This window comes from Trichoderma breve, chromosome 2 (assembly GCF_028502605.1).
Source record: "Trichoderma breve strain T069 chromosome 2, whole genome shotgun sequence".
In the NCBI taxonomy this organism is placed as follows: Eukaryota; Fungi; Ascomycota; class Sordariomycetes; order Hypocreales; family Hypocreaceae; genus Trichoderma; species Trichoderma breve.
In genome coordinates, this window is record NC_079233.1 from 5,320,747 (window position 1) to 5,348,263 (window position 27,517).

At 49.4% G+C, this 27,517-nt stretch overlaps 7 protein-coding genes across 7 annotated transcripts; 1 reads left to right on the top strand and 6 right to left on the bottom strand.

Annotated features, from left to right (window-relative positions):
- Positions 1–83: 83 nt before the first annotated feature.
- T069G_03831 (DEAD/DEAH box helicase domain-containing protein) lies at positions 84–2,180 on the bottom strand (the record flags this gene model as incomplete). Its single annotated transcript, XM_056171041.1, has 2 exons — positions 84–1,198; positions 1,292–2,180. 2 exons carry the CDS (start codon positions 2,178–2,180, stop codon positions 84–86), a joined length of 2,004 nt encoding a protein of 667 aa, XP_056031933.1.
- A 512-nt stretch (positions 2,181–2,692) lies between these two features.
- Positions 2,693–3,406, bottom strand: T069G_03832 (PIG-P domain-containing protein; the record flags this gene model as incomplete). The annotated part of the gene is made up of 1 exon (XM_056171042.1): positions 2,693–3,406. The coding sequence occupies one exon, from the start codon at positions 3,404–3,406 to the stop codon at positions 2,693–2,695; it is 714 nt and encodes a 237-aa protein (XP_056031934.1).
- A 395-nt stretch (positions 3,407–3,801) lies between these two features.
- T069G_03833 (golgi CORVET complex core vacuolar protein 8 domain-containing protein) lies at positions 3,802–8,670 on the bottom strand (the record flags this gene model as incomplete). Its single annotated transcript, XM_056171043.1, has 4 exons — positions 3,802–4,403; positions 4,461–7,802; positions 7,851–8,286; positions 8,335–8,670. The coding sequence occupies 4 exons, from the start codon at positions 8,668–8,670 to the stop codon at positions 3,802–3,804; spliced, it is 4,716 nt and encodes a 1,571-aa protein (XP_056031935.1).
- A 1,158-nt stretch (positions 8,671–9,828) lies between these two features.
- On the top strand, positions 9,829–11,700 carry T069G_03834 (IMP dehydrogenase / GMP reductase domain-containing protein; the record flags this gene model as incomplete). The annotated part of the gene is made up of 3 exons (XM_056171044.1): positions 9,829–10,300; positions 10,492–11,437; positions 11,508–11,700. The coding sequence occupies 3 exons, from the start codon at positions 9,829–9,831 to the stop codon at positions 11,698–11,700; spliced, it is 1,611 nt and encodes a 536-aa protein (XP_056031936.1).
- A 255-nt stretch (positions 11,701–11,955) lies between these two features.
- On the bottom strand, positions 11,956–12,997 carry T069G_03835 (acetyltransferase (GNAT) family domain-containing protein; the record flags this gene model as incomplete). Its single annotated transcript, XM_056171045.1, has 4 exons — positions 11,956–12,048; positions 12,173–12,356; positions 12,459–12,782; positions 12,873–12,997. The coding sequence occupies 4 exons, from the start codon at positions 12,995–12,997 to the stop codon at positions 11,956–11,958; spliced, it is 726 nt and encodes a 241-aa protein (XP_056031937.1).
- Positions 12,998–14,212: 1,215 nt separating this feature from the next.
- Positions 14,213–14,582, bottom strand: T069G_03836 (ribosomal protein l36 domain-containing protein; the record flags this gene model as incomplete). The annotated part of the gene is made up of 2 exons (XM_056171046.1): positions 14,213–14,302; positions 14,367–14,582. The coding sequence occupies 2 exons, from the start codon at positions 14,580–14,582 to the stop codon at positions 14,213–14,215; spliced, it is 306 nt and encodes a 101-aa protein (XP_056031938.1).
- Positions 14,583–15,265: 683 nt separating this feature from the next.
- On the bottom strand, positions 15,266–17,774 carry T069G_03837 (uncharacterized protein; the record flags this gene model as incomplete). The annotated part of the gene is made up of 5 exons (XM_056171047.1): positions 15,266–16,578; positions 16,639–17,116; positions 17,170–17,415; positions 17,470–17,693; positions 17,747–17,774. The coding sequence occupies 5 exons, from the start codon at positions 17,772–17,774 to the stop codon at positions 15,266–15,268; spliced, it is 2,289 nt and encodes a 762-aa protein (XP_056031939.1).
- Positions 17,775–27,517: the final 9,743 nt, after the last annotated feature.

Here is a 27,517-nt window from a genome sequence, read left to right on the forward strand (position 1 = left end):
GTACAATATGATAAAGGGATATAGACCCGATTGCCAAATGGATCTACAAGATGTGTGCTGTATATATGGATATCGTGCTGAAACTAATCGTCAAATCCACCCCATTCACCATCTCCCTTGCCCTTGGCATCACCTTCGCCATCATCAACCTCCATCTTCCTCTTCTTGCTCCCCTCAATAGCACCCTTCCTATTATGCTCCTTTCGCCTCTCATATCCGCTCTTGGACGTAATCATAGCCTTGTTTCCGCTCCTCCTAGACTCAACACCTCTCTCCTTGAGCTTCTTCCTATCCTCCTTGCCCACGTTCGGCAGCGCATCAAGCAGCCATTTCTGCACCCCCGCCTCGTCCCCTGTCTTGCCGGCCTGCTTTTCACTCTCAGCAATGACATTGGCCACTGTCTTGACAAAGGGGATATCCTCTTTGGTATAAAACGTGACTGCTATACCGCCCTCTCGACCAGCTCGCCCTGTCCTTCCTGCACGGTGCACGTAGGCGGCACTCGATCCAGGCACATCGTAGTTCAAGACTCCGTTGACGCCAGCGAAATCGACACCTCGGGCCAGCACATCAGTCGTGATGAGAACCCAAATCTCACCAGCCCGGAACTTGCGCATGATGGCTGCTCGGGCCGCATCCGGAAGACCACTGTGTAAGGCGGCTATTCTAGATGAACCGCCTGCCTCAAGCGGGATATCATACTTGAGCTCCTCTTGCAGCGCAGTGGCTCGATCAATGGTCTGGGTAAACACGAGGAAAGGTGGCCGCAATGGCGGTCCTGAGTCAATGCTCGAAGTAGGCCGCAAGAGCTGCCGCAGAGCGAGAAGCTTTCCCTGTTCGCTCGCAGTGTAAATCAGCCTATGCACAATATTGGGCACGGCCGTATCCTTTAGACCAACAACCAAGCGAACCAGTGGCCTTTGGGGAATGCTCAGAGACTCGGCCCGGGAAGCCAGCCTCTCTGTAACCAGCGTCTCGATGTTGGAGCCCATGGTTGCGGACCAGAATGAAAGGCCAAGATCTGGATTGCTGCAGGCCGTCCAGATACCAAGAGTTTGTTCGCGGAACAACGGGTCGAGGAGCACATCGGCTTCGTCCAGTATGAGGTTTCGGACGGTGGGTAAGACCTTTTGAGTGTTTGCTGACCCAGACGTCAGGAAGTTGAGCAGCAGAAGAGGTGTTGTAATCAAAATGTCCACTTTTGACACCACTTTTGGCTTTGCATCTTTTTCTTCTTCCTCTTCATCAGATTCCTCTGCCTTTTCTTCTTCCTCATCCGAGCTGTCCTCACCAATATCTTGGCTCTCAGCAGCAAGAATCATGCCCTTTCTCATGCCGACCACCTTGAGTCCGGTTCCCTTCACCAACTGGTTGCCAACATTGACAATCTGGTAAGCAAGCTCTCGGGTCGGCACAATGACAATAGCTTCGAGCTCATGGATACCATGTAACTTGTCCTGCGCTCTCCTCCTCATGATGTTGTTGATTGTTGGCACAAGAAAGCTAATCGTCTTTCCACTTCCAGTTGGCGCAACAGCCAGCAAATCAACACCATTCTCCAGTCCCTGTTCCTCACTCAAGGCCACGTCAGGCCGAATGAGCAACGGCATGCTTCCCATCTGCACCTCTGTCGGTATTTTATAGCCCTGGTACGACAGGTTCTCAGCCACCCGTCGAGAGAGGTTGTATGTGCTTCGCAGCTGGCCGAAAGACTCCAATGGCTGCGGAGCCAGCTGCGGCTTCTTGTCCTTCTTGACCTCAACAACAGCCTTCTTCTTCTTGGACTTCTTGACCTTGTGTTGCTCCTCTCGCTTATACAGCAGCGTGACCTTGAGTCGATGCGATCGCAGCAATTGGCGACACTCGTCCGCACTCAGCAACTTGGCCGCCTCAACGACGGGACTCGCCGCTCGCTTGCTCTTTTTCGACTCGGCCTTTGCAGGTTTCGACTCGGACACATCCTTGGGCGCAAAGAAGTCGACTTCCGGCAGCACCTCGGGGATCTTGTTCTCGGGCTCTTCGACATCGCGCTTTCGCTTGTGGCCGCGAACTTCGTCGTGGTAGAGCTGCGGATTCGTCTTTGTCCCCGAGGACGGGAGTTTGCCCACGGCGCTGCCGCCTGAGAGAGAGGATTTTGCGCTCTTTTTGGTGCCGCGCGACAAGACCTTGAGGATATCCATTGTGTGAGAGGCGCGACAAAAAAGAAATTGTCGTGGTTTGCGCCTGGTCTACCAAGGATATTCAAGGTTTTTTATGGTTGCTGGTTTGTATGTATGTAGAAATTTTGTAGCTCAGCCGTGGAACTTTTTTTACTGCAAGGCTGTAGTGGGGTGAGCCGCTACAAGATGGCGCTAAACCGCTTGGGCTCAGCAATGGATGATTGAGCATCAACATGTGCAATTCCAGCTCTACTTGGAATTGGAATTAGCAAAGCTATTAATTCCAAAGTAGTGAGATTTCGTGTACTCATATCTGCGTTGATTTAATGTAGCATATATATATGAATTTGCTTCATTAGATACGTATTGAAACTCCCCTCTAATCTCAAGTTGTCAACACTCATGCTAGCCATATCAATCATGGGTATCCTCTATGAAGCTGTAAATATGAATGTCTAAACCCATTGCCCGCTTGTTCTGCCAAAAACGCCATAAATCATCCATCAATCAAGAATCCCACTCTATATCCATTCTCAAATTCCCTCATCACTGTCAGATAGCTCCCTCCCCTCCCCATACAACACCTCACACACTCCCGCCAGCGGAATATCCAGCACCGCATCCGTCCCCTCGTTCCAAATCTCCCTCCATCTCAGCCTCCCATTGCTCTCGACCTTCCTCTCCCTCTTACTACTCCCCTTGAGCCTCCCCTTGGAATCAATCACCGCCAGCTTGCCCGCCCCGTCCACAATCGTCTCCACGCTCGTCATAGGCACCGTCAGGATCTCCAGATTATACGCCGCCAGCGCCACGTAGATGTAGACCAGCGTCATGACCAGGAACGCGGGCACGGCCAGCGCCCACCAGCGGTCCGGATAGTAGTATATGCCCAGCGCGTGCAGGAACGGCGACGGGAGGTAGCTCCAGAGGAGATACATGAGGAAGATGAGGCTGCTGAACAGGTACAGCACGAAGCCGTAGTACTCGTATGTCGGCACCCTGGGCGCCGTGCGCGGGACGGGCGCGATGTCGTCGTCCGATGCATCGGGAGTCGTCGGACGAGAGGGCCGTAGCAGCGAGGTTAGAGATGGAGATGGAGGCAGAGGCGTGGGTGGTCGGCCGTAGAATGGAGGCGCAAAGTAGTTCTGCGAGAGCGGCGGCGGCGGCGATTCCTGGTCTGAAGAGCCCGAGGATTGGTTGTCTGAGATGTACTCGCCATCGAACCCGTCTTCGTCGGTGCCAGACATGGTGAAATGCCTGTTTGGCTGAGAGTGTTGGAGTTGGTAGAGTTGCGACGGAATAAAGATGGACGGGCTGTTAATTACAGGTAGAGGCGGAATACGGGATTCGGCAATACCTCCGCCACAGTTGATCGCAGCACCTACACAAAGCTAACACCACATATCAATTCAAGCAAAGCCATCAAGAATAAATCTGTATTAAGCTGTACGCGAGGTATAATTAATTCGTCAACTTCATATCTCTTGTCTATTCATATACCAAAAACAAAAAAAACAGCGGCTGCTATCTCAATTCGCCATGATCAACAAGACATTGACACCTCTCGCCCAATCGCTTTGCTCGCTGCTATATACACGTGGGTAGATAGACACGTATAACCTTCTTGCTTCATCTCCGTATTTTATCCATCAATAGGGCACTTATAATCAAGTTCCCTAGGCAAGACGCCATTCTCCTGCTTCTCTTGCAACGCATCCAGACATGTCTGGTGATAAATATGTCGACAAGCCAGCACGACGAGCGGCCCCAAGACCTGGTCTTTATTCGACTTTCCAGCGATTTGCTCGATGAGCATGCTTGACGGCCGCATGTCCAAGCTCTTCCCCTTACTCCTACGATCTGAAACTCTTGCGTGGCCCTTGGCTCGTTCCGCAACTTGCGTTTGCCTCTGCTGTCTGGCCACATCTTCCGCCGCTTGCTTGTCTTCCCAAGCCTCAAACACTGTCGAGCCAGCGAGCCCTGGGCCCCAGACTCTTTTGCCGCATGCCTCGCATGTAGAACCACGCGGCCTCCACCCGCGCTGTCTAAGTTCGACAGATGTATCCACGCTTGTGAAGAGACTTCGTTCCAGGAGTCGGTTCGACAGACGAAGTATAGACTCCTCGTATGCGTAAGCCGAGAATATGGACGCAAGCACACTGCGAAGATCAGCCAAGCTTGGTGATGATGCTGCTGCTTTTGCAAGGAACGCTCTCAATATTCGTAGGAACGAGAGATTGGACCCTGCACTTGATAAAGCATTGGAGCCCAACTGGCCATTTGCTTGATTCGAAGCTTGGCTTGAAGTAGAAACAAGGAGCGAAGTAAACGTATGCTGCACAAGCGATCGCAGCTTCGCCAAGAGCTTCTCCTCATCAAAGGCGCTGCCGCTCGCAGCAGCTTGTATGGCGGGTGAAAGATTTTGAGTGACCTGTACACAGGCACCGATGAGGTTCAGCCAGAGACTTTCATCTGCTGACAGGTTCTCCTGGGAAGTCTTATTCTTCGACACCACGCTGACTCTCCTTGTAGATTTTGTCTGCTCCTGACATAACCAAATCCCAACATGGACATAGTTCTGCAGGCTTTCAAGAAGAGCTTCAGCTGAGGCTTCTAGCGACGGTGCACTGCCCTCTTCGGCGTCTTGTGAGCTGGATGAGCGCAAAAGTGCTTCCATAGCAGATTCGAGCGTGCCCAGGTGACGCACTAGTCGATCCATGGCCATGGCAACTTGTCCTGCTCGGGCCATGAGCACAACAGCGGCATCCACCACACCCGTTTCTTCCATAGTGGGTAACAGATTGTCTAGTTGAAGATCGACCGACTGGACGAGCCCAATGTAGTCCGACACGTGTTGTGCGTCAAATTTACACATCAGTCGAACATATCGTTCAACAAGTAGCCGCTCATGCGTTAGCTGTCCATCTGCCAGCGGATCTTCTGGCTCTAGTAACGTCTTTAGATAAGCATGCTGTAGCTCAGGGGCATCTTCTGCGGAATTGAGAATATGCTGGTGTAGTTCCGTCTTTTGTAGAGCGAGAGTTGAGGCCGAGCGCTCGGGGCTCAATTCAAGCAAGTCTCTTGCGTGGTTTTCGGCAATGGTCAAGACTTCGTGCTGTTGTCGCTGGCTCAGTTCACTATGGGGTCGTAAACATTCCGCAATACAGTCAAACACCAAGTCCTGATCTTCTGGATCTTCAAAGAATGTCTGTACAAGCTTTCCGAACTGTTTGTCAACTTTGTATATTCGTTTCAGAATTCGATAGAAGCCTGCCTGCTTGAACAATGGCATTAACGCAGGCATGTCTGAAGGGTGATAGACTGATAGCAGATATTCGGCGCTCAGTTGTGCATCCTCGGCAAGATCAAGGCCAGGGTAGTTGCAGAGCCCGGTAAGGACTTTTGACAAGGTTGTACCAGAGAAGAGCAGATATTGGGGGAACTTGGGAAGATTTCGAGCAATGAACATGTCGAGATAGATGGTATCGGCCGGTGCAAAATCTGACGGATTCATCACGTCGAGCAAGATGGATAAAACGTATTGTCGGTTGATTGTCAGGCCAAAGATCTGCTCTTCTGGTATGTCTACTCTGGAGCTACTGCCATTAAGTTGTTTCTCGGTGGAGTCGTTAAGGAAGGAATCTTCAAATGCTTCGTTGAGGGCACTGAGGAAGCTCGGGGCGTCGAATTTGAGAATCATCCTCAAATAAGGAAACGCAGGCTCTGATTCTGCGTCGGGTCTGGTGAGAAATTCTCTACCACTGCCTTTGGGCCATGAAATGGTCTTGCCAGAAAAGTAAAACCAATAAATCTCGGCCTTGGCTCTATTCGCCGTCTCTTCGTCCATGATTTCGCCGCTTGGGTAAACCCGACCGGTAAGAGTATAAGAGAGGTAAGGGAAAATCTTGACCGCATTGACACCGTAGTAATCGTCAGCCGTATTATCAGGGACGGAGTCCCCGTTCGACATCAACGGGACCAGAAGGCTAAGGAGGTCGATCATTGGCGTAATGTAATCTTGCAGAGCTTGGTTCCAGACATAGGTAAGCGCATCATACAGATTGTGCTGCTTGCAGAGGATTGTGAGCTGATCCAAGTCAAGAGTGGCAGTCTCCATATGGCATATCAATTCCTCAAGCCTGCTTTCCCAGCCTTTGGTGACATAGTAGCTGACCATATCCTTGACCACCGTAGGCGGAACGATACGAATTGTTTGATCGAGGACAAAAGGCTCAAGAGTTTCAAGAAATATGCCCTCGACATCAGCATCGCTATACCATTCATACAGCTCATCAAACAGATAGTCAGTATTGCCAACAGTTTGGCATGCCACAAAGCAAGTTTCGGCAAGCTGCTTCAAATGGTCATTATCCACAGACGTCTTGTTCTTCTGCCTTTGTGCAAAGGCGTACTTTAGAGAGGCACTCGTAATCTCCATGATCTTGTCGCGAACCATGGTGTGCCTTTGCTCAGTATCGTCAGGGAGGCCGACTGTCAGTTTATTGGCGTCGCCAGTGTAGTATGAGGTAGCCAGCTGGATAGCCCCTATGTAGTCGCCATGCTCCATTGTGGCAATTAGCCGATCTGCCCAATTTGACAATGCCCCTATAGCAACATCGTTGAAACCTAAGAGGAACATTCTTCCTTTGTATGCCTTGAAGCTCATATAAAACGCATCGGCTACAACTCCATGCATGGACACATCATTCTCATCTAAATGTTCCACAAGGGTATGCAGCTGCTGGGAGAAAAGGTCAGTATGGTAGATGTATCTCTCCAATAAGTCAAATGCTTCAGTCATGCGCATGGTTCTATCCTCCAGGACAATCAATCTTTGAGAGATGGTCAAGACTGTCAACACGGAGCGACTGAGCCACTGCACCGCAGCAATAGACTCTTCGCATTTCCACCTGCTTCGAGCTTTAAATCTCAATGATGGCGGATCACTATCGTCGCCAGGAATCTCATCCACATCCAGTACTGTAAGCACATTAGACCAACAATACGCCAGCTTAGCTTTTGAGGTGGTTGATCCTGTGTGTGTATCTGCAACCTTGAGATTTACGGCAGGGAACCAAGCCAAACAACCCGTCATGGCGCTGTGAGCCGGAACATCCTTGGGGCGTGCAGACTTGTGCTGCGTCTGTGCCACTGGAGTGGTAGACACAATAACGAGCAAATAAGGGGTCAACATGGCTGTCAGTCCCATCTTGTCAGTCTCGCGCTCAACGTTTCCCAGCGGAAGAGGCGCAAAGGCGAGGACAGTGCTAGGCTTTATTACTTTTCCCGGCTGCATAGGCGCATTCGGATATCGACCCAATATTCTTGTAGTCTTGACCGTTCTTCCAAGAGGCCCAGTACCCCTCGTGGCAAGATGAGAGAACGCCATGCCATGGCCATCAGCAGACACAAGGGCCGTATGTCGAGTGCCCAAAAAGCCCAGGTGAATAACAGGCGCATCAGGCATGTGGCCATCAAGAGTCCTGTTTTGTACCTGAGATTCATCCAGATGTGAGATTGTGAGAAAGGGCCGTGAGGGACGTGCTGTGTCCCAGGTGAAGATGTTGCCATTCGCATGGCCTCCGGCTATAATGGTGTGATCTGCCGATATAGCAAGAGCAGTGATAGGCCCAGATTCGATAGCTATCAGAATTAGCCATGCACATTTACACATCACATTTTGGCACATACCTTTGGTACCAGGTCCTATGATGGTTTTTAGATTCTGACTGTAGTCAAAAACTAAGATTATTCCTTTAGAAGTTCCCAGAACAATGGATGCAGACACAGAAAGACAGGTAGGGGATCCAAAATTACGTCTCCCTGATTCCGAGAACGCATAACTGTTTAGCTTCTTCAGCCTTGTCCACCTCACAACCTCCCACGGTGGTGACGGTGTATCAGTATCGGCTTGCTCTGACGGGAAATTGGAGTTGAAGGAGGCATGGCGGCTGTGATTTGGCACAAATGTAGGAGTCGATGGACGAGGACTGAGGGTGTTGAATGATGCTATTCGGGATTGGAAACGTCGATCAAAGGGTCGGAAGGACGGCGTGGGACTACTGATGCCCGGACGGGAGGCAAATGACGGCAACACACTGCTGCCCGGTGAGGATATGCGCGAGCCCTGTGCCTGTCAGACGGCTTCCCTAAACATGGAGAAAGCATCGCATACCTGGACCGAGGGAGAGTCTCCCGGCGCAGAAGTGACGGATTCAATGGGACTCCCTGCTCTCCGCGGGATCGCATCGATGGAGCTTGCATCCGCCGACGTAATCTCAGAAATATCCCCATTCTGAACAGGCGGCTCTAGGAGGGTGCCATCTATGACATGGTTCTTCTCCTCTTCCTCCGCATTCACAGAGCTTGGGTCTTCCGGTGATTCTGGCTGCTCGAGCTGGGGGACATCGGCATCGTCTTCGTTTTGGCTTTCGTTTTCTACGGCAGGGGCCGGGTTCTCATAGTCGTCCGCTCGCTCTCCAGCAGGAGATGCTTCTTCAGGGTCAGACATGGTGTCGCAAATTCCATGACATTGTCCAGCATGCAGCACGTCAACAAAGGGTTATCGAGGCAGTGTAAGTATGCCCTGGAGCTCCGGCGATGGCACGGGCCAGCTAAGGTCGGTAGTTTAGCTATCGCAAGCTCATGAACTGAAAGACTCTGGCGATGCGACCTTTGATTGCCCTTCAAGGCAAATCAAGCCACAACTTTCGATTCGCAATCGAGAAAAGAGCTAATTAGATCTCAAGGTCGATACTCTGCACAGCTTCCCCATCTCTCATGGCTAGTCCGCGTATGCACATGCATGCAGACTGTACCGAAGATTCTCCGCCACACGATCGAGAAGTGACGTACTGGAACCCTGGATGGGCCAATTTGTGTAGCACCGGTACGCAGTGGGCAGGTTGGCAGGGTACAGGTACCAGGATGTACCTGACGGCGGCAATGGAGGGGCACAGTCGCAGCCACAGGTGGGCTTGTGCCTTCTCAGTACTTGCAGAACATGGACATGAATGCCTTTGTCTTTTGTTATCAGATCAGTATATCGAAGCGGACAAAAGATTTACGGGCAAGGAAACTACATATCCCTTCAGAAGACACTTACAAGCATGTTCACGCACTTATCCGGCTGTCACTTGTGGGGTCGGATAAAGTGATTCACGTCCATTGGAGCGCGAGCACACCCTCAGAACGCAAGTATGGCAGAGAAACATCGCCAATCATGTATGAAGCCACAAAGGGCATTTCTGCACCAGCCAACAAAAAAGTTTCACTTTAAAGTGATAGACAGCACACAAAGTTCAGCAAAATAAAACATATCGTAACTATAGCAGAAGTTAATCTGCTGTACATAGCAGTAAACGCCATGTGCAATCCAAAAATTTCAGGGTAGCCTTGATTAACAAACCGCTTAGACATCAGTACCTGTAATTGATTCTAATTTTTTAGCCCCCGCATTGGCGTTGCCCCTCCTCGCAATAGGTGGATCCCAGGCAGGCCCTTAAAAAAAAAAGTTTCGACTCGAGAATTTTCCTCTTTTTCTTTTTTCTCTCGGGAAAAGGCTTCGATCATTTTTTTGACTAGATTTGATTCACAGCCTTTATCCTCGCTCTTTGTCTGCTATCTATTCCTTTCAATTTTCAAAAAAGAAAATACCAGAATAGATAAAATGGCCACCAACGGCTCCGCCAAGATCCTCGACCACACCACCGCTCTGGAGGTGCTGGGAGAGTACAAGTCTCGCGATGGCCTCGACAGACAAGAGCTTATGGACACGGCCAAGCACGGTGGCCTGACCTACAACGACTTCCTTATCCTGCCTGGCTACATTGGCTTCCCTGCCTCTGAGGTCACCCTCGACTCGCCCATCACCAAGCGCATCACCCTCAAGACTCCCTTCGTCTCCTCCCCCATGGACACTGTCACTGAGCACGAGATGGCCATTCACATGGCTCTCCAGGGCGGTTTGGGTGTTATCCACCACAACTGCTCTCCCGATGCTCAGGCCGACATGGTCCGCAAGGTGAAGCGTTACGAGAACGGCTTCATCCTCGACCCTGTTGTCATCAACCGTGACACCACTGTTGGCGAGGCCAAGGCTCTTAAGGAGAAATGGGGCTTCGGAGGTTTCCCAGTTACTGGTAAGAAAAATTTTCACTTGGTTCTATATCTCTCATTTCACACTGCAATGATTATAAATCTTTTCAATTATAACTTTCGTTCCACCAAAAGACCTTTGTCCTGAGGACCACCGTTACTATGACCAGCACCTGTCTCATTCTCAATGTTGTCCAAATTTGCCATCGACAGCATCCTGACTAATTTGACACAGAGGACGGAAAGATCGGCTCCAAGCTCCTTGGTATTGTTACCAACCGAGACATCCAGTTCGAGGATGACTTCAGCGCACCTGTCTCCAAGGTCATGGTCACTGAGCTCATCACTGCTCCCAACGGTGTCACCCTGACCGAGGCCAACAAGATTCTTTCCCAGTCCAAGAAGGGCAAACTGCCCATTGTGGACAAGGACTTCAACCTGGTTGCCATGATTTCCCGCTCCGATTTGACCAAGAACCAGCACTTCCCCTTGGCTTCTAAGCTTCCCGATAGCAAGCAGCTCATCTGCGCTGCTGCCATCGGCACTCGCCCAGAGGACAAGATCCGTCTGCAGAAGCTTGTTGATGCTGGTCTTGACATTGTCATCCTTGACAGCTCCCAGGGTAACAGCATGTACCAGGTGGAGATGATCAAGTGGATCAAGGCTGAGTTCCCCAACCTGGACGTCATCGGCGGTAACGTCGTTACCCGCGAGCAGGCTGCTAGCCTCATTGCCGCTGGTGTTGACGGTCTCCGAATTGGTATGGGCAGTGGTTCAGCCTGTATTACCCAGGAGGTTATGGCTGTTGGCCGACCCCAGGCTGCTGCTGTCCACGCAGTCAGCACCTTTGCTGCTCGTTTCGGCGTGCCTTGCATTGCTGATGGTGGTATCCAGAATGTTGGCCACATTGCCAAGGGTCTTGCCCTCGGTGCTTCCAGCATCATGATGGGTGGTCTCCTGGCTGGTACAACCGAGTCTCCCGGTACTTCCTTCGTTTCGCGCGAAGGCAAGCTGGTCAAGGCTTACCGTGGCATGGGCAGCATTGACGCCATGCAGGACAAGAAGGCTGGTGGCGGTGGCAAGGACAGCCAGAAGAGCAACGCCGGTACTGCTCGTTACTTCTCCGAAGGTGACAGCGTCTTGGTTGCTCAGGGTGTTTCCGGTTCCGTGGCTCACCGAGGGTAAGTTTAACACGCAATTCGCCTCCCTTCTCTCAAATATGCGTGAATATCCAAGCTGACATGTAATCAGATCTATCGCCAAGTTCGTTCCCTACCTTGCTGCTGGCCTGAAGCACTCCATGCAGGACTGCGGCATGAAAAGCCTGCAGGAGCTTCAGGACTCTGCTGCCAGCGGTGTGTTGCGATTTGAGCTTCGCACTGCCAGCGCTCAGTTGGAGGGCAACGTGAACATGGAGTCGTATGAGAAGAAGCTCTACGCATAAAGGAATGATTGATGAAAAAGGGAATTCCGGATAGGGTTCCGGTACAAAAAGGAGTGGACAAAAAGGGAAGGCTTGTATTTGATTTCTGGAGTTTGGGTATAGGGATGCATGTGGTGATAAGCTTGGAAGCTATCGAGTAAACAAAAGACCTCCCAGCAATGATTCTAGAGGCAGGCTTGGCGCGTTTGATGACATGAATGATGAATTTTCATAAATTTAATAAAGAGCGGCGGCTCCCTCGGGGCATGCCAAAATTCAGAGTGACTTGGAGAGCCATGCTGTGAAATTTTCTGCTTGATTCTTGGACTTGGTCAGAGCTTTATACTCGAACTGCGGCCGATACCAGGACTTGATATTGTATAAGTCATTTAAACGCTTCGAATATCTATATAATCTAGTTTGTATCCCTCAGCTCCCCATCCAACCCTCTATGTGAAGTCTCACGACTCAGAATCACATAATCAGGACGCACCACTTTCCCGCCTCTTAAAGTGCGATCTGCAGGGGAAAAGTCATCTTTCGCGAAGCCGAGTTTTTCGTAGAACTTGAGACCGCTGAGGTTGCTCGTAAAGCAAGTGAGCATTACTTTCTTGGTCGACGGGATGTTTTCCGCGATAGTGATGAGTTGGTTCATGAGATGCTTGCCGAGGCCGGATCTAATAGAAAATGCCAATAGGTCAGCCTGATGTAGTAACAAAGTCTAGAAAGAGAAAGTCAAACTGGAAAGAAGAAGAGACAAAAATAGGAAAATAACTTGCCCTTGAAGTTCAGGAAGCAAATGCACTTCATAGCAATACAACACAGGCTCATGATTCTCAAATGTAGGCATCAAGGATGTAAAGCCCTGGACCGCGCCACCGTCATCTTTGACGAGTATGTACCGGAGATCCGGCGACTTCATCTCTTTCCTTTTCATAGCAGGATGCCATCCCACAGACGAATTCTTGTAATCTACGCCACTTGTCGTCTCGATGATGCCAAAGCAAGTCCGGAAGTCATCTTTGCTGAGCTCGTGTGACGATAGAAACTCGAGCGAGTAGCTTTTCTGTGTGAGTGGGTGAGTCCATGTTGTCCATTCTTGGCTTTCAAACAAGTTAAAATTGTTGAATTAGCAAAATGTCTTGACATAATGTGATTGGCAGGGGTTTGCATGGGATGTATGATATCCTTACCTGGGTTTTATGTAGTCTCTGATGAACTCTTCATCCGACTTCCCGTTGGCCGTCGCGATTGGGGTAATTTTCTGAGGTTTCTTTGGAAAAGATCCGAATTCTCTTCTTCTTGGTTCTTCAGCCATTGTGTGTAATTTTGTGTCTTTTATTGGGCCTGGATAGGAATAACCTGTAGGTAGTGTGAAGAAATGCTAAAAGCGTCCTGTGTAAATCGAGATGGAGCCAAAGGCCCTGCCGAAACTAGGACCTAGAAATATTCCACTGACTACTAATTTCGAATATTGCGGCTTCAAAGGCACTATAGTGATGAAATTATGTAGAATTTGACTCACAATGAAAAAAAGCAAGCAATTATTAAAACCTTTCTATGATAGAAACGATCAAGCCCGTAAAGGTCGGTGTACCTTCCTCATAGAAGCCGTCAACAACCCGCTACCCCTACCCGAAGTTTGCCCGACTCAAGCTCTTTTTCTCAATATATCGCCAACTTTTCTGAGTTGCCTCATCTGATTAGAAATCCACATACAAAAGCTATTTTTCCTTTTCTTGTACAATAGTCTATTTCAGGTTCAATGAATAATCCTTAATGAATCCCGGCATCCGCCTGCTGCCCCTCGGCCGTGGCTATGCCACCCAACGGCCACCCTCTCGGCTCAAACCGACGATAAGCCTCGATCACGTACGTCAATCAGCCAGCCTTTTGAGATTCCCGCCACAGCAGCCAGCTAACAAGCCGATTGCAAGTTTCTCCAACGAACAAAAGCCCTGGCATTATACAGAACCATCTGGAGAGGCACAAGGCGCATTGCAGATGCTCGGACAAGAGCCGAATCCCGCAAATATGCCCGGGACGAGTTTGAGCGGCATCGCAACGTCCAAGACATCGTATGTCACCGTCCATCCATTCTTCCCCCTCGCGTGAAAGAGAAAAATTTCTCCTGCTAACTTGGAACCCCTCCGCGGCAAACAAGTCTCACATCAGATATCTTTTATCAACAGGCAAGACGGAATGGGAAAGCATGGAGAGGTATATCGGGGGTATGTAACACTACATAGAATTGTACATTTTTACGACGGCTGTCGAACCGTCATTTCTCGAGCATGCAAGAAAAGCTCTTCCAGAAATCAGTCCGCACTTCGGCTCGTGTCATGTCCTCCACGTCTTCGAAGCCATTGCCGTAGTATCGTCTATCAATTGCTTTTGCCAGACCGTTGTGTGTGTTTGTTCGTCGCTCCCTTTCGTCACCGTTTATGCGCCAATAATATACAGAATGCCCACTCGTCCGGGTGTCATCGTCGTCATCGTCGTCAAAAAGAGAAGAAACATCTTCGCGGCCGCCTTAGCTCTGTCGCTGCTTGTGTCGAGGGTTGGCCTTGCAGATAATGTACAGGTATCCATTGTGTCGCTTGCCAGCCTTTCTTCGAACAACCTGCAAACCCCAAGATTTAGAACCAAAGTCTCGCTGAAAAGAATCAATCCAAATTCAAACCCACCTTGCAGTGCTCACACCTCTTCTTGACCGAGCTGTGAACCTTCATGCCCCGCGTCTGCTGCAGGGTTCCTCCAATTGCGGGCTTGGACAGCCATCCCATCCATGAGGAGGCCGGGCTCGTTGCCGTCGCAAAGCTGCCAGCCGCAAACGGTTTGACAACCTGAGAAGAGCGCAAAAGCCCTGCGGCCAGAGAGAGCGTGCGCAGCAGGGATGCCATTGTCGATGTGCTGATTGTTGCTGGGCTGCGCAGAGATAAGACATGGGCCGGTTTTTTTCGGGACTTGGAGGTTTGCGATCTGCTTTTACAGGTCACGTGGCTTGCCGGTGTTGAGCGTCACCTTCGAACATTTCCATTTCAGGAAGGGAAAAGCAAATATTTTGCTCCAAAAATATAGCCAAGTAATAATTTTGGCTCTATAATGATTTTAAGTGTCTATGCATTTCATTGTCACGGCCCTGGCATAAAGCCCGTCTTTGTCTCCATGCATGTTCACAGTCCGTCTCACCAAGTTGGCGCAAGTTGGGTATATGGTTCAACAAAAACCATCCGTGAGCTTAGTACCTACGACTATCTAATAGCCAGTTTTCATACATGTTGTTCATACATAAGCGCAATTCCTCAGCATCCATAGATATTCAAAGCCTCAAAGCTTTGCCCTATGCCGTATTGGTCAGGGACGATCCAGCAAATTCCTTCCTCCCAGCGTCTCAGCTTCACCACAGCATTTTTCACCCCTTCGAGTCCTTCTTGGTCAATCAGTGTAACAGCTACCGATGCGGCTGATAAGCAAGCAAAACGAAAAGAAAGAACACAATGTATCAAAGCAGACCGTCCAAAAAAAGTGTTCAAATCGTGGGTAACCCAGAAAAATAGAAACCCAGAAAGACGTCGATAGCTGTTCACCAGCTCTCCTTCTGTAGCTCACGTGCCTTCTTTAAGGCACTTTCGTAATCGAAAAAGTATCGAAAATAGTCTGGACGTGGAAGCTGGAGCTCATCTAGATCATCTGGCGCCCCTCCATCCTCTCGCGTGGGGCCATATGCGGGAATTCCCTTTCGCTTCGAGCCAGTTGGATAAGTCTTTCGAAGTTCCAGGATGCCCAGACGATGGACGTCTTCTCTGACGGCAGAGGCAATGACATCTAGCCAGCGACGTCCGGTAGCTTCATCGAGGGCGACATCTTCAAGGCTGGGGAGTTTAACCAGCGAGTCATGTGGCAGCTTGTTGTCTCGCATAAGGCGCTGCCGGTAATGAGGCCACCTAAAAACACCATCAACGCCCTCAGCAAACACGAGTCTCGGCTGATGGCGTACAGTTTCGGTCGAGTGAAGGCGAATTAATCCCACTCCGCCACGGAAAAGGGGTGCATCCTGGTTGAAAGCCTTTTGCTCCCAGTCAGGGCAGAGCTTGTCCAAGAGACCTTTCTTCTGCGCCTTCAAATGGTCTGTCTCCGCGTCAAGGCGTTTCTGCAAATGACAGGCGCAACAGATGCGTCTATGGGGTTGCAATAGATTTATCGAATCGGCTGAGAAGAACTCCATAAAGGTTTGATAGCCGCAAGAGCAGCAGCAGAAGAAAGTCGTAGCCATCTTTTTGAGGTAATACTTGGGCCAGTCGTGAGCCACATGCTTTTCAACCGCTACTCGAACTGGCTTGAGCATGTCGTAGATTGCCTGGAGTTTAATGTCGCCACGGTTCCAAGCCCATCTGTCCACTTCTATATACCGATATACGGCATCTAGAAAGCTATAGACGCCTAGTGGAATGTTTGGCACCTTGGCAAGGTAGTCCATGAATGCATGGTCTTTGGAAAATAGCAGGTCTAGCCCCAGTCCCTTTGACTTCAGAACGGCCTTTAGGATAATGGCATAGAAACCTCGCTGGGCAATATCCATCTCGATTGGCCCCCAAGAGATACCATACGTCGCCGCGTTTTCGTGTGCATATGGCGTGCCCTGGTTAAAATGGGGAAAGAAATCAAATGCCTTGATCTTTGGCATGTTTTTCTTACGCCGATCATTGTTGATCTCATGGATGAGATCCAGAATCGGGATCACGTCGCCAAAGTGGATGAGAGGGCAGTTGTATACGCCCACCATGGTCACATTTGGCAATCCCCGTAGTATGATGGCGAGCATCCGTCGGTCGAGAAGGGGCACCTTGTGAAGGTGCAGAACCTCGATATGCGAACGAGCCCTGTGTAGTTCAGCCACTGATGAAGACGTTAGACTCGGTACTCCAGAGTGTTAAAGGTGATGCCCGCGGCACTTACTCAGTTTAAAAAGACTCTCCATCGCGAGACTGATGGGCATCTTATGCAGTTTATCTTTGGTCCCCTCAAACTGATTAGCCGACCACATCTTGTCGAGTGGCTCGAGAGAACCCATGACGTTGATGCCATTGACATCGTCTTTCCACCATTCCTTGGCACGATCAGTAGTTAGAGGATCAATCCCTTGATCGTCCGTTGCCCAGTAAGGCCCAGCAACTCGCAAGCATTCAGCTCTCCAAATCCGTGCCCATTGGAAGAAGACCTGTTCCATTTCGATAGATCGCAGTTTATAGTTATCAAAGTCCTGCAAAGATTCCAACCTTTGACGCGTTTCCTTCCACTCGGGCGAGTCAAGTCTCAACTTATATTTCTTCTGGGCTTCGAGAATATCCCCAATGGTGTGTTGGGGAACCTCTACAATCATTACAGAAGAGGGAACCTCGACGACATAGGCCATGGCACAAAAATCCCACCGATTCTGTTTTTCTGTCAGACACTCATTGGATTCTATCATGGTACATGATAACTTACCACATTGTCGCCAACCAGCTTGAACATTTTGCTCGAGGTCAGAGATAGCCTCATAGCTGTCTTATGACCATCACGGAAGACATCTTCCATGATTCTAGGGCCAAGATAGAGATGTCCTACAACAGGTACAATCTCCGGGGGAATAAAAGGTGTAGTCTCAACTACAGCCGAGACAGTTTTTGGGCGGCTGGCTGCCGCTTTGAAAGCCGGCCTATTCGAAAGACGTTCAGTGACAAACCATGGGCCCTATACTGTCATCAGTTTTCTATCCCAAGATTTTAGTGTCGTGCAGTTGCTTACCTTTGTGAGGCGGCGAAGTCTGTAATATATCCGACCGCTTGTGATGAATGTTTGCTTCTTAGACTTGAAATATTTGCTTCGATCCGGCCGGAAAACTCTACTCTTGAGGTACCTTATTGCCTCGTTCTCCAGCTGTGCAGCCGTCTTCGTGGTAACATCTGGATGGAACTTTCCATCTGATAGACGCTTCCTGGACTCAGACATCCCGTAATGGGTGACACGGCCTGAGATGGACATTAGTACATTCCAAACATAGTTATGAATTTGAAGCACTTACAACGGAAATCATCATCGTCAAAATCCATTGGGTCAGCAGGGAGGGCTTGGTGTAATGTTCTCTGACGAATCTTTTGCGATAACAGAGACTTGGTTCAAATATGTGTCTATCGCTTTGAGTGTGAGCCAAACGAGCTTTGAATTTTATTTCTATCGTTCGTTCATCTGTTTACCAGTGATCAAAACAGCAAAGAAGTTATCAGGAAGCGGCAGAATATATGTTGCGCCAATACGTAGTCATAATCTCAAAGATGGATGCACATGAATATGGTTTCCATAAGAGACAAACGTGAGTGATGATATGTGGAGGGCAAGAACTCTGTCTAGATAGAGGAGAACAGTCTTTCAACACCACGCACTGGATATGTTTAGCGTCGGGTGGATGAGCTTTTCTTCTCCTTCATGAAGCGCTTGGGAAGAAAGAAGGGGGGATTGATGCTGAATAGGATTTGTGTGAAAGACAGCTTTCTGGCTTGTAGTATTCAGAAAGATACTAGAAAGGATAACAAAGAGATGGTGGAAAGGCCAGGTGCAGTAAACGAGAAGAGAGATGTGCGGGTAAGTTCCATCAATTCTTTGGCTTGTGTCGGTGATGAAAGAGAAGATTGATTGATGGAAACAAGCAAAGTCGTGTCATGTAGAATAAAGTCAGAAGATCGAGAAGAGCTTACCAAATTGAAAGAGCAGAGTTCTCGAGAGAAGGCATCGGGGAGGAAGCTGATATATCCAGCAAGGAGGTTTGAGAGCAGGAATCTATCTCAAGCGATGTGCACTTGATCTGGGAGAAAAGAAGCAAATTGTGATGATGTCTGTGTGTTGGGTTGAGGTAGAGGAGTGTGAGAGGAGGAGAGGAGGAGGAAGAGGGGAGTGAAAGGGGAAGGGCGTTTTGTAGCCGGCTGGAATAACAACTGCAAGGCACGTGTGGGCCGCACACGCACTCGCACTCGCACCTCGAGGCCACCAACGCTTGCAGCTGGTTTGCAGGAAGAGCTGATGGGAGAGGCTCATAATTCACTAAAGTGCCGGTTGTCTGAGCTATAAGGCATCTCTCCATGTACTGGTTCATATCCACCTCCCTAGCCTTGTGAGGTCTGATTCTCAGGAGCAAACTAATGCCAAACACATCTACATCCGTCCTCTATTATCTCTCGAATAGTTATTGTCCGTCTTCAGTTACCTCGAATAATTACGAAATATCAGGTGTGTAGAACTTGACAGTCTTTTATTGTAATTTGCGAATCCTTTTCCCATATATACCTGCCTAGCACCTAGCTGTTGTGCGCAATGCACCTGCTGAACAGAGCGTCTTTAACTCAATAAGATCATCTGCTTTGTTTTCACATCTTGTTGTTTGTTCTCCTGCGGAAGGAGAACAGCAAGCGTGTTCATGGTAATGTCAGTTCTGGTTACTTGCATTCAGCGCTGCCCCAGCCCCTGGACGTTTGATGCCCGCCACTCCCCCCTTCTCTTAGCAACATTGCTTGAAGTTTAAGGTTTTAGAATTTTGCAACCCTTCTAGTTACCTGATGCATTAGGTCAACAATTATTTTGCATCTTCATTTCATTACACCCGAGTTGGCTCCTATAGCTACCTATGCAGTCCGAAACAACCTTTGTCTCCAAATCGACCGCCAGCCACAGTCCAGGAGCAGAACCGTGATGCTTGGGTATCCCCAATTCCTTCTCTTTTTCATCATTATCCACTACTCACCATTACATATCCAAGTCGTTTGCTGGCTTCCTATCAATTAAAATCATCCTAGCATTATTCACTTTGTTTGGCCCTTCATCTCGAACAGAATGACGCGAAGAACATCACGAAATTCTCGGCACCAAGTTGTTTATATCCCTACTACCAACCACTCCACTGGTATACAGACAGATGAAAGAATCAGCACCTAGCTTGAACAAATCCCTCCATACAATAGCTTCTTTTGACAGGGACAAGGTACTCACGTCTACAAGCACGTACTGGATGCTGCATCGCGGTTCAAGAAACGATACCGTTGAATGACTAACTATCCAGCACGGGAACCGTCAAAGTACATGTATGCTAATTTCAAGGAAGCGTTGAGTATTGGTGCGATGTTGTGAGAGACAACGCGCGCGCCTTTGTTGTCAACACGCTGAAAGGCAGCTTCGAAGACGTGCTAACTCGCCATAAGTACATATTCCTCTATCTTTTCAAACAAAACTATGCTCCCAGAAATTAAACATATCTTTAACATCGCTGGTTTCTAGGAACAAACCCTAACTACGGATATCCTCCGCCGTAAGAAGTCGAATACGAAGAGCATTATTTCCCCACCGAGAATAGAGTGCACCACCACCTCTCGATAGCTAATACGATACGGCGATCCTAAAGCCGTAGCACTTAAGTACCAGAGAAATAAAAGGAAGATAGACATCAGGAATTTTTGTATTTCTGATTGTCAATGGAACTAAGACTGTTCTACTAATAGATTACAGAATGAGAGAACATTCCAAATCGCAAGCCCTCTTGGAGCTGAGCGTGTCACAAAGACAGTCTTCGCTCTCTTTAGAAACATTCTAAAGACAGCCAGAAAACATAGGTATCGCCATGATGGGCAACATGAAACTAAAGATATCCAAGAACAGTTTTCACACCATGATTACGATTACTCTTCCTGTAGAGATGCTTCGGCTTGTCTCGAATTTCGTTAAGCGCGAACGAGCAATGACCCGGCAGAGCGAGCCGAAATTTCTGCCTAGCTAAAGCCAATTCAGTGACACGAATACCATCTGCAACACTTGAAGTCTCTCCTACGAAACGGAAGGCATATACCAGAAACTGTCCAGGTATGCAATGATTGTCGACACATCCCCCATCAGAACCAACTCTAACCGCAAAATATAGGTGCAAAGCAACCAGCTGCCTATGTTGTTGAGTCGATACGTTTCATTGAGAGGATATACACATAAATTAAAACATGACGAGAAACAAGACGTTTGAAAGGCAAGCTCACTCAGCTACGAAGACATCATTCCCAAAACATCAGATGCCAGAATTAAAAGACGAATACGGCCGAGGGAAAGGATCGACTACAAGCAAACTACAGTCAATCGACAATACTTTTTCAAAAAAGTATAAAGCAGAAACAAAATTGAATATATATGTTTATATATAGACTGCAGATGCCACTGGAAATTTTCCGTTTTGAGAATATATGTGGCTGTGATATCGACATACACATAGCATGCCATCAGCACCCGATGTATGTGCGAATCCAGCCGGAATCTGTTACACGGCATAGGTTCCAACAAATACGATATCTCATATCAAGCAATTATATCTGAAAGCGAAATCGATAATGCGAATGACAGGGGACGTCAAAGCGATATTGCTCCCGCCTCCTGCAGAGATAGCATACAAGAAGACCGTCGAGCAACACAGTCAAGGGACGGATCATGTATAACCATCTAATTAAACGACATTAAGCGACACTTTGAGTTCTTATTTATTCTTTCGCATCATGAGTCTACATCTCATTTCACCGTTGCAGGCTTGTCGTAGTGACAGGGCATCAAATGAGCAATGCAGGGAAGGTCAGCATCGGTGGTCGTCAAAATCCCTGAGACTCCCACAGCCCCATGAAAGCTCGAGAAATTTCGATCTTCAAGTGTTTGCCGTCCCAAGCAATCGTCTATGCGTGGTATCCGACATCGGTCTCGCCGAGCCTCGCCTCCAACATTTCTTCTCCGAATCGCGAATCAAGCCCGATATCTGCTATCAGCACCGATTCAGTAACCCATCAAACAATACCCATAGAGAGATGGAGACAGAAAGTAGACATTCTGAAGGAGGCAAAAGATCACAATGTCATTTTGCGTGCTCGGCTCCTGCGAAAGCGTAATTACGCTCGCCTCGCGTGGGTGCTATCGGCTCTAGGAATATACCTGACCTAGACATGGTCAAGCATCACGTCAACCCGCCTCACTCCAGCCAAGGCTTAGCCAAGATGGAAAAAAAGTTCTCGGCACCAGTATTTATTACACACGGGCATGCTAATCGCGATCCTATTCTTAAAGTAGAAAGGGAGATGGATCACACGACTCGATATCTAAGACCATGTCGGATCTCAGCTACTCCAACGGCGCACCACTTTGGTCACTTTGAGGTGTCACTAAGAAAATACTAGTATAGTTGCACGACCAACGCCCTACGAAACACAGAGCAGGTTTTTCTTCTTGTTTCTCCTCTTTTCCCTCCCAACAGATATCCTCGTTATTATAGGGTAACATTGACAATCATCGATTGCCAGGCGGGAAGATATCTTCCCACACACACTGCAAAAAAAATGTGATTACTCACACGGGGCCTGCATACATGTAATATTGGTCGTATCATGCGTGACCCATCACTTGTACGGAGTAGGGAGTACGAGTATCGTACATGGAAGAGACCCAAAACACTCCCCCAGAACCAGAACAATGAATGACATCAACTGAAAACCCGCCAAAGCTGCATCCGAAACGGGGGGAGCACAGGCAAACGGCCTTCCTGTATCGGCCAAAGGGATCTTGTTCCGGGCAGCGGCATGACAATCAACTTTTTTCTGGCGCTTTCGCTCGCTGCAGATTTTACGTACATACGGAGTACAAGGGGACAGGGATGAGGCTGCTGCTGCTGCATCCCAAAAAAGTCCGGTGCAGAGTCACACCACCTTTTAGCCACTGGGGAGCGGTCGTGCCACTGCCAACTTTTTGAAACTGCTCAACCGCTTTGATACGAGAAAAGGTACGACTACACGCTTTTGACAAGCCCGCGGGCTCTCTGAGTCTTCCGGTGCCGCCGGCCGTTGCTGCGGACCGAGGAATCACCCGTGATGAGATCCGGGAAATGGCGGCCTCCGCCGGGATTTGGATTCCATTCTTTTGATTTTGTTTTTGGTTTTTAACGTCGACGACCATTCAGTGGCGGCGGCTATGAAGGATATGATGTGAGGTGGTGCTTATGCCGGTGTGTATCAAGTAACGAGCCCAGGCATCATCATACGATCCATCGATCATAACCAAGGGAACACAGAGGCAAATCTTCTGTACTGTACTGTACACACGTATCCAAAAAGTGTCCACGACTGTTCAAAGCCTGTATATCCGTACGGAATTGGGAATCATGTCAAACAACTCAAAAGCCTCTGCCGTCCCCACCGCCTTTGAGAGCGGGGTGAACTTGGCGATCAAGATGCGCTTTTGGAGATCACAAAGGCGGCAAAAAAAGCTGTGTGCTCCCTTTTTGTTAGTGCAACTCCCGGGCAGTGGAGTCGTGGCTTGTCGTCACAAGGCCTCTTGGCGCCGGCCAGAACAAATCCAATGAACGGACGAGGCTCCCAAGGGGCGTTGCCGTATTGTTTAAGATTAGCAGCCATAGTCATCGAATCTATTAATACTCGTACCTATGAATGAATGGGACGAAGTTGAGCGGCTACGTACTGTATACTCTGTTGTTACTAGCCCATCGAACCAGCCACCGGGAAGAATCCAAAAAGTGTCCCAAACCTCGTGTTTCACTGGTCCCCAATATTGAGACTGGCCAGAAAAAGATTTGACGAAAAAAAATTCATTAATAATAAAATGTTTCATCCTGCTTGGGGTGGGAGCCGCCAAAACGTCACATTTCATCTCGCGCCCTAGCAGCAGTCCCTATTCGCCGGCGTGCCTGGCTAGGGTGCAAAATAGTTCCATGTTGTATTTGCCTTTTCCGCCGGTAAAATGAGTCAAGTGAGTCAAGTGAGTCAAGGAGGGCGGGAGGGCGAAGCACGGCCCTCACCTCGATGCTGTTACTCGTACAGTAGATTGGCAGGTTTGGGAGTCAAAAGATGCAAAAAGCAGCCATTCAGACATCAGCTCATAGGTGGTAAAGGTTTTGCATGCCCGTGGTTTCAGAATAGCCAAGCGCTGTAGCACATGAGCATAGTTGGGAGCATTTACACGGACCTGTGGGCGGTTGTTGAAACCCTGATGCTGCTTCGATGCGTGCCGAATGTGGTGGTAAGTTCATTCAGGTTATTACGATATTCATATCAATACTCTTGTATTTGAACACGTAGCAATTTGATTCTTCATCTTGCCTTGCCAAAACAGTCAGTGATGGAGCCTGAGTGGTGCGCAATACCTAAAGCAAATTTGCTTTGTATTACATGTCTCCAAATTCGGCACCATGAAGCACATGCTTGTATCCAAGCATACGAGTAGCAAGCGACTGATAACAACAAATCCTTCGCTTGGCAAACAACAGAGACAAGCTGCCCTGGCCAGAGATATTGCTGCTATAGGTATTGCATGCATGCAATATTCGCAACCTATTTATTGTACTTGGGGAGAGGCCTGGAGGCCTGGAATTCAGAGCACAAGTAAAGGGCCCCGGGTCCGTTATAGTAGCCACGGACTACCACCGAAAGAGGTTTTATTTTGCCCGTTCTTCATCTTTGCGGTTGGACAAATTCAAGGCGCACGAACTTATCGACCGTCTCTCATTTGATGAAGATCCTTGTCGCATGGATGAAATCTCTTCTCTCCGGCTTTATTAGCAGCTGCTAAAAGACTGGGTCTGGTACCCTGTAATTTTTTTGGTGTAATTTTTCTTTTGGCCTTTGGGTTCTTTCACATCGGAGATACAAGTCGGGGCATTTCTTAGCTAGTAGTAATAATATCCTCGTATCACGGCATCTCTCGTACGAGGATGCATGGTCAAAGAAATGATTCAAAAAGGGCTGGAAAAAAAGTGAGTGAGGTGAGCACTGTGCTCTCCCCCAGCGTCGTGATAAGGCAAGGGCTGGAGTGTACGAAATACATGCTCGTACTAATATAAGAAGCTGGCAGGTATCAAATCAAATCAAATCAAATGCTGAGTGGCTTGAATTGAAAGGGGGTGATATTGGAATAGGCAAACCGCCATGCCAGGGACGCCTCTCAAACCGGCCTGTTCCATGAAAGAAACCCTGCAGCAGCGCCGTTAGACTGACCTGACCTGAGGAAAGCACCGGTCGAGACAGGATGAATTTGCGCAGCCGGGCATCGCATCCGCACCCGCAGCGCATCGCATCGCATCGCAGCGCATCCAAGGCAAGGCCGGTCCGGGTCCGGTCCAGCCAGCTGCTTTTCTTCTTCTTCTTTCTGTTTCGGCGCCCCTCATGATATCAGTCCAGTGACGCTAGAGCAGGTGTCACATGGCCGATGACAACAACGTGGTGGTGCAGCTAAGCTCCGGCTAGCTGTTATCTGGCGACGGAATGTGTGTGATGCCATTGGGTGGTGTTGCGAATGGCTGCTGGTTCGCGCGGGCTCACACTCACACCATCCATCACCAACAGCCCAATGACCTGTTCAACGTCCCTTGCCCCATACAGTACTGTACTCGTACATGCATGTACTCGTGCAGTCCAGTCCAGACAATCTCGCTGACGGAGGGGCGCGCCACAAGTGGAATCAATGGAGTGATCCAATGTGAAGGCATTTCTGTCTTCTTGGACGGGCAGGGGTAGCAGTACCTGCACGCACTGCAGCGCATTTTAGCGCCGCTCCGTACTTGTACATGAGAAGGGGGTCCGGCGCGCCACTTTTGTGCAGCCAAGTGCCATCTCGGTACTTGATTGCGAGAGGCTACTTTTGGTTGGTTCCCTGCCAGCCCAGCGTCATGCGAAATGTGCTCCATCCTCCATCCCATACGCAATGTTGCCGCATCGCAGCAACCCTCATCGCCTGTCCTGGTGCGTTTTCAGCAGGTAGTACTCCGTAGTTGCACTGTACTGTAGCGGTCGTCAATCATTTCACCCTCAATCTCATGCTCATGCTCATGCCCAATCTCACTCACTCACTCTCACGTGGTAATCTGCATGTACACACACGGTACAGTAGGGAGGAGAGTAGCCGCGGGAGGAGCATCGTGATGTTCCCCTCGCTGCATCAGAAGAGGCAAACAGGGCCAGAATGAATCGAGATGGCCATTCGTCCCACACTGCTCCATCCAGTCCAGTCCAGCATTCTTATGGGTGGCCACAACTAACTGACACGGCATACGGTGCTGCGCTCGTACTTGTACCTGTTTTGCTCTGCTGCTGGTTTGCGAGCATGTGCTCCGTATGGCTGGATCGCCCTCCAATTAATGCTGCGCTGGAGTTTCACCGCCACTCATCAGGGCGGCTTCTTGTTGCAGGAGAATCAGGAGGTCGAATCACGGCCCCCTTTGATTGATGGGCGCTCAAACAAGACCTTTCGTTCTTGTGCCCCCCTGGCACCCCCCCTGCCCTGCTTCTGCTTCTGCTGCTCTCTTCTGCGACGTCGAGGTGGTACTCGTACTATTCGTACTTGCAGAGCACTAGCACGGACAAAGAATCAGCAGCATGAACCTGTGGCTGCAGCACTCGTCCTTTGTACCTGTACTGTGATCCACCGCCTAAAGGACAAAAGAAAAAAAAAATCGATTCCATTCTAGCATTTTGCTGTGGTTCGTGCCATGGCCAGGGACCAAGGCTGGCGCACTCACTAGTAGCCTCGAGACCAGGAGCGTTTCGGTGGAAGTGGACATTGTGGTAATAAACACTGAATGGAGCGAGGGATCGACAAGGCAGTTGGACGGTTTGTTGCCCGCAAGGTATATGCCGCTGTTTACCCGGACGAATAACACATGGCCGGACAGTGCTGACACTGGGCTGGTCCAAGTACTCCGTATTGAACGACTGATTAAGATGAAATGGCCGAACGGAGGGCAGGTTTACCTTGATAGATGAATAGGGGACGGCGAGAATGAGACTGTCGTCGAGCTGATTGTCTCGCCTACCTGATCTTCATCTTCCTCGCCCTCTCCTTTCGCCGAGTGAAGATCGTCTTTGCTGCTAATTACGCGTAACGAACTCTTGCAAATACAATACCACTCTGTACCGCGAGCCGACATTTGATGCTGGACCTGCCCGTCCACTTTTTGATCACGGTGTAATGAGGCAACATTGGATTGCAATGCGCACTATCGGTTTGTACTTTAAACAAAGCCCAGTGTACCTAGTTTCAGGAAAAGGGGGGCCGGTCCAATACTGCAATTCCCAGCCCTCACCAGTTCAAGTACTTGGCAATATTTGTTGTCAAAGGAGAAGCAGTACTACCTAATAATAGTATCATTGATATGGAGCAATACCGTAGAATATTGCTCCTTACCGTAGCTATACACCACGGCTACGACTACTAGCGGGAGCACTGACTTGACGTCGTCTACAAAGGATATAACGTACGAGACACCGGAGCAATATGCGCAGCTGCAGCAGGCGAAGATGGATCGTGGGGCAGGCAAGATAATCTTAGATGGCCCTCGGCCCAAACAAGCACAAGCACAAGCATCCATGGTTCACGGCGATCCATGTTGACCAAGCTTCCAGAGGTTCTACGCGGATTCCCGAGTCAGTCCCCCGTTGCTCGTACCGGCAGCCAGCTTATCGGCGGCCATGGCCCAGACGGGACAAAGGAGAAGGCTGTTTAAAATGAGGAGTGGAGGCTGGGAGTCATTGAGCGGAAACGAACGAGAGTGACCGGCCGGGCCGTGCGAGTAGCCGCCGAGCCGCACGGCCATCAAGTACCAGTGCCAGGCCTGCCAGGCTTAGGCCCGCTGCCAGCCCTGGTGGCTGCCGAACATTTCTGTCCGCCACTAGCGCAGGCCGGTCGACGGGTCTGCAATTTCAGGCCCACTCGCTTAAGGCCCGCACAGACCACGCAGGGGCCCACCGCGCCCCCGGCAACCCAAAAGAGAGCGCCAGAGCTCCAG